Source organism: Sebastes fasciatus, chromosome 9 (genome assembly GCF_043250625.1).
Source record: "Sebastes fasciatus isolate fSebFas1 chromosome 9, fSebFas1.pri, whole genome shotgun sequence".
Taxonomy (NCBI): domain Eukaryota; kingdom Metazoa; phylum Chordata; class Actinopteri; order Perciformes; family Sebastidae; genus Sebastes; species Sebastes fasciatus.
Genome location: NC_133803.1, coordinates 12659650 through 12671678, shown reverse-complemented (window position 1 = coordinate 12671678; position 12029 = coordinate 12659650). Strand labels below are relative to the sequence as shown.

Sequence of the window (12029 nt, the reverse complement as noted above, 5' to 3'; positions counted from 1 at the left end):
CTTTCAAGAGTTAGATGAGAATATTGAGTATGGAGCTTAAGCAGGAGGGGATTATCTTAGTTTAGCATAATGACTGTAAGCACGGGGAAACAGCTAGCCTGGTTCTAACCCCCCCCCCAACATTTTGTTTTTACTAATAAATATGTTACAGCATTTTGCACCCTGTAAAACCACAACTTGTCATTTTTACATTTTTATTGTGTACAGAATAAACAAACAAGGGTAATATTTTATATGAAGGTCATGTCTATAATGCATGATAAGCACATTCATAAGATGGTATAATGCATTTAAGAGGCTTTATAATACTATTTATTGATGTTTATAATCATGCATGATAACTTATAACGTTTCTCCATGCCTCAATGCCAAAGTGACAAGTGTTTGAAAGAAGAATCTGAGTCCTGTGTGTTAATCAGCACTTTATAACTACCATAAAGACACATAGAGAACTGCTCGAATATTTCATAACAAAATATTAATTCTAAGTTTCTAAAATGGAATAATGTCTTATAAACATCAATAACACGCTAAGCTACAGTTAGTAGCAATTGTATGATAGATAAGATCAGATAGACTTTATTCCCAGTGAGAAATTTGCCTTGAATGTCACAGTGTCTGAAATATAAAAACACAGCAAAAAAACAACATTAAAAAAAAAATACAACAGATGCATTCATCCATCGATTGCACATGCCCATCTACATCAAAAAAAGTGCACACATGGTACAATATATAACAATGATATATTATATCGGCCTACTATAACACAATTATGAGAAATATATTTTCCAAAACTGACAATTTCTCTCCTCTTTTCCCTGGCAGGGCTATTTGTAATTTCGTGGGGGTGTCTCAGTCTTTTTGAAGAACGTCGTTTGTCATCAAGTGACTCGTTGTTTTTGAAAATCCCATCATGTTTTCCTCATATTTGAAGTTTCATTAAAAAATGTCATGAAAAAGTCATAGCATAGTATGCAATAAAAATGTCATTGAATATGGCACAGTATAATATGCCATACAAAATGTCATAGTATAGTATGTCAAAAAGTCCTATTATAGCATTCCATAAAAATGTTATTAAAAAAGTCATAGTATGTTGAAAAAAAACATAGCATAGCATAGTCATATGACTTAAATTACTTTTTTTTTTACGTATTATACCCTGATTTCTTTTTTACATACTATACAGTGACTTATTTCAACATACTATGGTATGACTTATTTTTTTTACATACTATACTATGACTTTTTCCATTTTTTCTAACTATACTATGACCTTTTTATTTTTTCTAAATACTATACTATGACTTTTTTATTTTTTCAACATAAGTCATTGTTTATTAAGTCAAAAAAAAGTCATAGTATTGTATGTCAAAAAAATTACAAACAGTTATAGTATAGTATGTCGAAAAAAAGTCATATTATGGTATGTCGAAAAAGATTAAAAAAAGTCATAGTAAAGTATTTACTAAAAAAAAGTAATACTATAGTATGTTGAAAAAATAAAAACGTCATAGTATAGTATGATAAAAAAAGTCATAGTATAGTGTGTCAATTTTTCTAAATATGAATAGTAGTAGTCGAAAATATGAAAAAAGTCATAATATGTCCAAAAAATAAGTCATAGTATAGTATGTCGAAAAATAAAAAAGTTACAATAAAATATGACCAAAAATAAAAGGAATAGCATAGTTTGTTGGAGTCATAGTATGATGGAAAAAAAAGTCAAAGTATAGTATGTTAAAAAAAGGTGATGGTATAGTATATAAAAAAAAGTCATTGTCTAGTAAGTCAAAAAAAGTCATAGTATTGTATGTCAAAAAAATTAACTAACAGTTATAGTATAGTATGTCGAAAATAAAGTCATAGAATAGTATGTTGAAAAAATAAAAAAAATCATAGTATAGTATGTCAAAAATATTTTAAATGTCATAGTATATTATGTCGAAAAAAAGGCATAGTATACTATGTCAAAAAATAAAAAAAATCATAGTACAGTATGTAAAAAAAATAAGTCATATTATAGTACGTACATAAAAAGGTCATAGTATAGTATTTTGAAAAAAAAATCATTCTATAGTATGTCGAAAAATTTGATCATGATTAAAAAGTCTTAATATGTTAAAACAATAACAAAAATCCATAATATATTGTGTAAAAAAAAAAAAAAAAAGTCATGCTATAGTATGTCGAAACAAAGTCATAGTATATAGTATGTGAAAAAAAAGTCATAGTATAGTATGTAAAAAAATAGAATAAGTCATACTATAGTATATTGAAAAAAATAACAAAAAGTCATAGTATAGAATGTTGAAAAAAATTAAAAAAGTGATTGTATAGCATGTCATAAAAAATGTCACAGTATAGTATGTTATAAAAATGTCGTAGTATAATATGCCATAAAATATGTCTTAGTATAGTGTGCTGGAAAAAGTCCTAAAAAATATCACATCTCGAAAAAAGTCATAGTACAGTACGTCAAAAAAAGTCATAGTATGTCCTGTCATAAAAATGTCACCAGTGATATTACTATGTCATAAAAAAGTCATCGTATAGTATATAAAAAAAAACATAGTATTAAATAAATAATTTCATGGTATAGCATTTCATAGAAATGTCATAAAAAAATCATAGTATAGTACAGTTTGTCATTAAAAAGCCGTAGTATAACGTCATAAAACATGTCATAGTATAGTTTGTCTAAAAAGTCATACAAAGTCATAGCATAGTATGTCAAAAAATTTCATAAAATGTCATAATGTGAGATCCGAACTCAATGCGAGTCAGTCCAATTCAGCATGTGGTCTGGCTGATTGCATCCAATGCGAGCAAGATCTGACCTCGGAGCTTACAGACTTGACAGTTAATGCGTTCTGGGATGATCGGAAGACAAAAGTCGCATTGACCGTGGCCTATTTAAATGGTAAATGGACTTGCATTTATATAGCGCTTTTCTAGTCTTCCGACCACTCAAAGTGCTTTACACAACATGTCAGCAATCACCCATTCACACACACATTCACACAGTTATGTGTCTTCATAACTGGCTAAAGTTATGGTATTATAATGTGCTGTGTAACCAGGACTCAGATTATTTTTTTAAACACTGTTGTCACTTTGGCTTGGAGAAATAATGAATGCTGAACTTATAATACTTTATAAACCTTCATACAAGATCATAAACATTTACAAAGTGTTTTATAAAGCCTTATAATTGCATTATGATGTCTTATGATTGTGCTTATAATGCTTTAGAGACATGACCTTCATATAAAGTGTTACCCAAACAAGATATAATATGTGGATCAGTTACAGTAGATCTTTAGCTCTAACTCATCTAACTCTCTGCAAAAAAGTGAATTAAGAAACGTTGAACTATAACTTCAAGCGTCTTTCGGTTTATAAATTAAAGCTAATCCAATTTTTAACTGGTGGTAACAGCCTTCATATACTTTCTTCATACCTAATCATATAATTTCATGTGTCATATCAGTAGAAGAGAAACGCCCATTCTTGATAGTTGACATGATAACCAAACCCAATATTTCGAGATAGGATGGTTCTTACCGTCTCTAGAGCCTCCTCACTCCCTCTCTTGTGCTCACTTGATGTATGCTCATCAGGCAGAATAAACAGCTCTGCTGTAGATGGAAGTCCAGGGTACAAAGACACAAGCAGCTGATCTTCAGGAACCCCAGACACCTGCAGCGACAGGACAACACAACAGTCAGGTATAAAGTTCGGACTGATTCTAAACTTTGAACACTACAGTCAAAATCACCAAACATCCACATTTTGACATCAGCGTCAATTGAAATTGACACTAGATAATCGTGTTTAGTTACTATCGTCAAAGGTAAGGTAAAAAAAGACCAAGTTTCACACATGGACCATAAAACATCATGACTGCAGTATCAATACTGCATACAGGTATGAAATAGTAATGACCCTGAAAGCCACTGGTGGCTGATGTTAGCTCCAGGAGAGACCTCAGAGCGATATGGTCGCGATGTACCTGTGACAGAGCTGTCCGCACCACACGGCCTATGTCCTCCCTCCACTCTGGGATGTCAGGATTGTGCTCATCAAGAGCTGGCGAGAAGGACAACAGCAGCGACCTGAAGAACTCTGGGGTAAAAAAAAAAGGCGAAGTGATGTGTGTTAGAATATGAATGTTACTACCGGTTTCATTTTTGATTAATCTGATGTGCAGTTTTGTCTTTTCTCATTTGGCAACATACGCCTTGAAGTTAATTGCTCCACAAGATTTCGTGTTCGCCCGCCGTGACATTTTATTCATTAGATAAGTCCACGTTGACAACAACGTGGCGTTGCTTGCAGCGTGGACCGAGAGGCATCAGACTTTCCCCGAGAAAGCGTATTGCATATTCATGTAACGTACATCACACCAATTAAAGTGCTTTGAAGACTGTCTCCCCCACTCACCTTTAACAGTTATAACTTTTGAATCCTGCATTATGGTGCTTCCAGAAGCAACCTGGACCGTGACCTTGTTTTTTCCTTCTCTCTGAAACGTGTATGAGATGCTTCCCTCCAAGGTTATAATGGGCTGGATTTAAAAAGGAAAAACACAGAGGATTTCACAGAAAACCCTGCATCCTCCCAGGCGTATATAGAATACTACGAAACATGCAGCCCTTGACATACTGTATAATGAGGGGGGTGCTGCAGTGAACACAATCAACGTGATAAATAAATATGACCAGCCATCCTAGCTGGATCCTTCAGAAAGACACAGCGCAGTCACGTGCAGTCATTTTGCATGATTTGTGTGAAAGCTCTGTAGATTTACACTTTGTAAACAGCAACACAAGGACATCAAGAGAAGATGGAAAAGACTGCAGTAAAAAAGGACAAAAAAGTGTGAGTGGAACAATAGCGGGAGTGGGAGGAAAAGCGTCTCACCTCTGAGCTGTTGTCAAACCACCAGAAGAAGGTCAATGTTCTGGTGTGACTCGGCCAGACCACCGCAGTCAGATTAACCTCCTTCCCCCTGACGGCTACGATAGGAGCGGAGAGATATATACGCTCCACTGGACCTGAGGCAGCAACACATACACCACCGCACAATCCATCCGTACATTCATTACACACGTGTGCATACAAATAAATGCAGAAACACGTAAAACACACACAAATTCATGAAACACAAAATATGACTGCGATCACAGCCGATGTACGTTTAGCTCCAGGTGTGTGTTTTTCCATTTTCCAAGGCTAAAATGCAGAAAAGTAATACAGCCATGACTGAAATGAAATTCAGCAGAGTGGGGGACGTGACTATCCATGAAAGAGACGAGATTCATGCTATATGCACTGCCGCAGGAATGAGTAATGATGTTTCTTATTCACATACTGGTGATGTGTAAAAACAGCGTGCTGCTGTCAGATCCCTGGTTGTTTTCAGCAGAAGCTGTCACTCGGTAAATCCCAGTCGTTCTGTAGATGTGGTTGATGCCATCATCGGTCCTGCTCAGGTTAGAGTATGTGATCTTGATGCCGTCCCCGAAGTCTAGCTGGATGCTGGTCTTCAGCGAGTCTCCCTGTGGACAGGCGTTAAGACATAGCATCTGTCACAACAGCTTAGGTCAGGATATTTCAACTAGACCACATACACGTGAAGTAACCACAGTCCACTTCTAAAGTGCTTGGGCTGAGACGTCCTATATGTTGTGTCACAAACATTTTGCAGGTGAATATGAATGGGAGGAGACAGAAACTCAACTGAGACAAGAAGAGGAAAAGTAAAAAAGAGAGCTCCAGAGGACATGAAAGTGTCCCAAGGATTAGTTTATTGTCTGGTGCCATCATGCCAACTTTTATTCCCATTATTAAAGTGTTCTCACCTAAATTACAAAAAAAATGATGTGGCATCCAGCCACGCAGATAGCTTTGGTTTTATTTACTACTACTTTGAGATATCTGTATTTCTGTCACACTATTCTAAAAGGTCAACAGGTGCTTACAATATATTAAAAAATTAGTGCTGTCAAAGTTAACGCAATAATAACAATTAACACAAATTTGTTTTAACGCCACTAATTTCAGTTTTTAAGCTAGAGTGAAGCTGGTATCATGTGAAACTAGAAAAACCTAAGGAATCCATTGGTACCAACCATGTCATACTAGCTTCTCACAAAGGAGGTTAAATAACGCTCCAAACATGCGCTAAAATTTGGCATTTTCAAAGGGGTCCCTTGACCTCTGACCTCAAGATATGTGAATGAAAATGGGTTCTATGGGTATCCACGAGTCTCCCCTTCACACACATGCCCAGTTTATGATAATCACATGCAGTTTTGGGCAAGTCATAGTCAAGTCAGCACATTGACACACTGACAGCTGTTGTAGCCCGTTGGGCTTCAGTTTGCCCTGTTATGATTTGAGCATATTTTTTTATGCTAAAGGCAGTACCTGTGAGGGTTTCTGGAAAAAAAAATGTATGCATTTGGAACATTATTTAGCCTCCTTCGCAACAAGCTAGTATGACATGGTTGGTACCAATGGATTCCTTTGTTTTTTTTAGTTTCATATGATAACAGTAACTCCACTCTAGCTTTAAAACTGAGCCAGCTACAACCTAATAATCACATGTCGCATTAATGCATTAAAGAAATTTGCGTTAAGGCATTATTATTAACTTTGACAGCCCTATTTTTATGACATACTACATTATGACTTTTTTTATGACATTTTCTATTACATACTCTACTATGACTTTTTATGATTTTTTTTTTTACAGATTATACTATGAATTATACGGATTTTTTTTATGACATACTATACTATGAATTTTACATAATTTGCTCACGGAGCCTTCAGTCACGCTAGTCTTGTTGAAATTTAGTTGAACTGACCCTTTAAAACAGCTACTAAAACAACAGCTACTGACTCACACATATGACTCACATCGTCGAGGTAGATCATGAAAGTAACGTTGCTTCCAACGGTGGCACTGAGTTCTCCTTGACTGGTGGACAGACGGAGGCCTCGGGGTGGTCTGGGACGACACGCCTGCCTCTTGGGCGAGTACACGTTCCTCCCTCCCTCCTTACAGTTATTGGACAAAACCTTCCGATACCTTTGAAGCATAAAGTTTTTATAAAAGTGTCATAATCCTGTATTGCATACTATTATATACTATATACTATAATAGTATACAACTATACAGTGTACGTGTGTTTGGAGCTGTTTCGCCACCATACAGACCATAATTGCGTGTTTGAGTGTCTACTCAAGAACGGATCAGCGTCATTATGTATTATGGAATCAGGACACAGTCTAGTTTGCTTTTGTCAGCTCTACACAGAGGCTTTTTCTCTGAACCACTGAGGAAGTGAACCATTATTTTCTGTTTGTGTTCGAGACAACGTGACAAATAAGCTGGAATGGAATAATATTGTTTTGTGATGGATCGAACATTGGGGGCCACTTACCCTGTGCTGTTAAGAAAGCTTTGGCTGGTGCTGCAGCTTTTAGCTGCACCATTTGGATTAAACCAAAAAGCAGGGGAGCACTTCCCGTCCGCCTGGCGTTCCCACCCATAATCACTGCCAAAAAAAACATGACATTTCATAAAATGATAAACACTGCACCTCGAATAATCTAGCTTCTACAAGCTTTTGTTGTGGGGCAAATGCTTCGCAGTTGGGGCTTCATGGCATATTTTAAGACCATAACTAGCAACATGATTGTCAGACAAGCAGGATCAAACAGAATTTCAGACAGATGGATAAAAGATATTTAAAATTCATTTAGTGATTCATTATTAATTGAATTCTAATAAGTCACTTGACATTATGCAAATTGCAGTGGCACAATGAAAAGTTCCTAACTCTCATCTACAATTTCAAAACTATAATTAGATTCAATGAATAACAGTCATATTGGTTTTCCAGAACATGGGCAATGTAAGATGGATATTAAAGTATTTGAAGTCCTGCAAACTGATACTTCTGTTTCAGATTGCCTACAAACAGCCGTAATTACGTACTAGTGAATTAGATGTTCAAAGGAGAGGGGCTGTTTGGTAAACACATAATGAAAGAAATTAAGGATCACTGAGGATAAAAGTCTCAGTTACAGTATGATTCCAGTTGGGAAAGCTGAGAGAATAAGTCATTACCATTCAAAATCATAGGCTGTGCAGAGGCATGGCTCTGAGGAATAGATCCTCGAATAGTCCTGGGCCAGCATGCAACGGTTGCCTGGCCTGCGCTTCATATAGATCTGCTTCTCGCCCATCACACACAGCTCTCCCTATCAAACAAAGAAAAGGATTATTTAGTTTTTCACAAGACTGAAAAGAAAATCTGGAAAGAGAGACGGAAATAAAGATTTTTGTTCATGCATTAAAGCAGCAGTAGGTAAGATTGGAGCAAATATGGTTAAAAAAAGATTTTTGAAATGGTGACTATATCCTGACAGTAGTGCATGAGACAGGTAATCTGAAAAAAATCATGTGCCTCTGTGTCCCCGGTGCTCCTAATGGCATCTGCAAGATTTCACAGACCGGAGGAAAACAACCAATCAGATCCGAGCTGGAGCCTTGCCGTCTCTGAGCAGCTGTCAATCACTCGCGTACTCCGATCAAACGGTCAAACTAGGCAAAGCTGATCAATATGAATCAATATTCTGTTACTGTAATGCCTACTTCTCTCCTCAAATGTTTTCAGAATCATCTTGTAGCGTACTGTTTAGCTGTAAAATTAGAAAGATTGTAACCCGGCAGCCATGTTGAGATAAGTTGAGGAAACACCAAGCACCGCCCACCAGCCGGAGCAAACTTTCTCATCTTACAGCTAAACAGTATACCACAAGATGTTTCTGAAAACATTTTACATCTGATTTTGCAAGTGATTGACAGCTGCCTTCGTTGAAAGAGCAGCCAATAGAGGAACACTCTCTCTCTGAAATGACCTGTGATTGGCCAAAGTCTCCCGTCACGGGCTAGATTTTCTAAAGCCTGAAAACAGAGCCATGAGGAGGTGCAGAAGTCTAGTTTTCTCTCAGAACACTTGAATTACAATATGCTGAAAGGTTATTATGGATTTATTGCCCAATGATGCCATAAACCATCTGCCTACTGCTGCTTTAAGCGAGTGTGCCGTTTACAGTGACGAAGGACAAACATGCATCTCTTTAAGCTGACAATAAATCAATAACGCTTAATATGCCTGTTACCTTGTTGTGCAGGTGCCATGTTTGATAATCTCCATCCATGCATCTCCTGCTAAAGAGGCCCTTGTAGTCGATCTTGATCAGCTGCCACTCTGACCGATGACTGAAGTGTCCAAAGAAACTGGAAGGTGATTCACCAAAATGAAAATTTCAGATGAGACCATCCTGAGATACAGATAGACGAGTTTCTGATATGATGGTGTAATAACAGCACCTGCAAATCTGAAATCTGTCATTTATGCTGACAGACGAGATAGGAACATCAGGTGGACCTTTCTTTGTTTACACCCACAGAAGAGCTAATTCTTCAAGCCTGATAATATTTGTGTTATTCCTGCTGGACTGTACTTGTGCGTGTCTCTGCTTACGTGACAATGTGATTGTCAGATTCCGGCTCCATTAAAACTCCGTCCACATACAGAGGTGCCAAGGAGAAACTGTGACGGTCCCATTTTTTTCCTTCGTCTAGACTGATCCTTCAGGAAAAACAAAAAAACAACAGCTGTCAACGCATGAACATCTATCTTTCTGTCTATCCATCCATGTTTAACTCCCTACGTTGGCTTAATATATTGTTTTCTCTATGCATATGACATTAAACATCACGGGCACAGAGGTTAAGCAGTGAAAAACAAGCTACAAAGAAATATGATCAGGTGATTTAGCGTTTGCCACAGTTGAAAAATGAAGCACCTCAGATTCTCTTCAATGTGAAAAATTATCTCGACACCGAGCTGAAAAACAGAACAAATGTTCCGTGGCCCAGGGAAATTTTTGAAGGTGACAAAACAACAGAAAAGGGAGATATGACTCAGGTTGCAACATTAGAAATAGATTTCGGGGGGGCTTTGAAATCACCTTTCCTCGAGCTTAATCACTTTTGACAGGCTGTAATGTGCAGGGACATCAAAGTAGATAGTGTTACAAAGCGCCCACAATATGAGGGACTTATGGGGGCATTCTCAGTCTCATATTTCCACCCTGCTCCACTTTACATTTACATAAAAGCACTCAAACCATCATATCTAACCAGGAGTACAAAGCTGTAACAGACTCTCTTATGTTGGAAATGATTCTGACAGTTCTGAAGCTGCAGTGCCGATACAATAATCATGCAAACTTGGCCCATCAGCATTTCAAAACATTAAATGTAATCATATGCTGCATCAAACCCAGAAAAAAAAAATTATACCCAGATGATTTCCCACTAAAAGTCCAACACCTACATACAGTAATTATGATGTCAGCAATTGTTGCACAGTAGCTACACCTACCATAAGTGCCGAATAGGCGTCGCTGCGTGTAAGACCGCCAGCAAAGCCCCACCGTTGTCAAGAAACCAAACGTTGTGCTCTTCGTCAAAAATCTGTATTGGTGCACAGAGAAAAAAAACACATTTACTCCACTCATGACAGACACGCTTCCAACATGAATCCATAATCTGTTTAAGGTAAACGCGTGCAGTGTGTAGACCCACCTGTCTCCAGCTATTCCCTGCATCAGATGTTATAAACATCCCAAGGTTAGTGGAGGACAGCTCTGTTCCGATATTCCCTGAGCACAAAAACATGAATAATTTCACTCGGTGTGTATTTACATAGCAAAGACTCCATAACACACCTATATGCACAATCACCTGGTTGGATAAAGTCGTTAAGAGTTATTTTGTGAATCTGTGCATGTCCTCATTTTCCACTGGAGGACACGTCTATGACTTACTGCAACCTAATCATCTCACCCCAAATATGAGATTTAGGAGTTTCAGTATCTGATTTCAATGACAGAAAGAGGGCACTGTGTGATTAGTTTTGTGTATATTTGCAGTTGCACTGCTACAACGCATTTATCTGAGAGAGTAGGGATGCAGTTTAATCTATGAATCAAATGCACGTCCTTTAGGTAACTCCTACCTGTAGCCACAATGATTCCTGGCACAGACTTTTTGCTGGTGATGGGTCCAGACGTGTAGGGATTCTCCGACATCTCCAGATGAAGGTGCAGCGAACAAAATGGCTGTCAACAAAAACGGATTCCGATGGAGCACAGGTTGGAGACAATATGCATTGAGACGGATCTTCACAAAAGCAATTATAATTAGCTTTGCCTTCAAACTATGCTTCCCGTTGAGAGGAAAGTGCTAGCACTTTCAGATACCATTTATAAAACAAAGATACTTTGTTCCTCTCATCTCCCTTTGCCTGGGAAAAAAAGAGGCAGAAAATGGCTGAGAGGACACCGAGGGCATTTGAATTGTTTCATTCTAAAGCAAACAAGGCATGTAATTAAAATTCCCCAAGATGCACTGATAAAACTGGCAAAATTGATTCAAATCATTTTCACTCATCTCTCAGACTAAAGCACATTGAAAAACATCAATACGGCTTTTCAAACAGCAGAGGTTGGAGGGGGGTCAGAAAGCAGGCAAGAGCATGATGGTCATCTGTATGACAAAGAAATACTATAACCTGCTATTAACTGAGCAATTTCCAATATTTCATAGACTCTAAAGAACATACTGACTGGATTAGATTAATATTATAGCTGCTGAATAACAACACGGCCGCATAATGTAATTCAGTGTAATCTAACATTCATTAGTCCGGTGTGACTACAGGTAGTAAATTGAAATCACAGAGGTTAATGGAAAGTCTGGACCCCTGAAACTATACACGATGACACCCTGTGCTTTACACTGATAATAGGAATATTCCAGCCGAGCATCTCCTCTGCCATTTAGGAGGATGATGCTGAAGCTGGCGCCTCGCCCCGCGCATATGGCTCTGAATCAAAGAACATCCAGAGCACAGCTGATGAGGTTGAAACAT

At 37.5% G+C, this 12029-nt stretch overlaps 1 protein-coding gene across 3 annotated transcripts in view; it reads right to left on the bottom strand.

Moving 5' to 3' along the window:
* LOC141773925 (VPS10 domain-containing receptor SorCS3-like) overlaps positions 1–12029 on the bottom strand; it is a 242980-nt gene that overhangs the window by 201135 nt on the left and 29816 nt on the right. For all 3 annotated transcript variants that reach the window (XR_012595207.1, XM_074646098.1, XM_074646099.1), the window contains exons 11-23: positions 11115–11217; positions 10682–10758; positions 10479–10570; positions 9573–9680; positions 9208–9325; positions 8150–8283; positions 7461–7574; positions 6934–7105; positions 5381–5567; positions 4930–5063; positions 4450–4573; positions 4019–4131; positions 3571–3705 (exon numbers count right to left, since the gene is read on the bottom strand). Coding sequence is in view for 2 of the 3 variants with exons in the window: in XM_074646098.1 (XP_074502199.1) it covers positions 3571–3705; positions 4019–4131; positions 4450–4573; positions 4930–5063; positions 5381–5567; positions 6934–7105; positions 7461–7574; positions 8150–8283; positions 9208–9325; positions 9573–9680; positions 10479–10570; positions 10682–10758; positions 11115–11217 (1611 nt within the window). In the remaining variant the exon portion in view is untranslated. The remainder of the gene's footprint in view (positions 1–3570; positions 3706–4018; positions 4132–4449; positions 4574–4929; positions 5064–5380; positions 5568–6933; positions 7106–7460; positions 7575–8149; positions 8284–9207; positions 9326–9572; positions 9681–10478; positions 10571–10681; positions 10759–11114; positions 11218–12029) is intronic.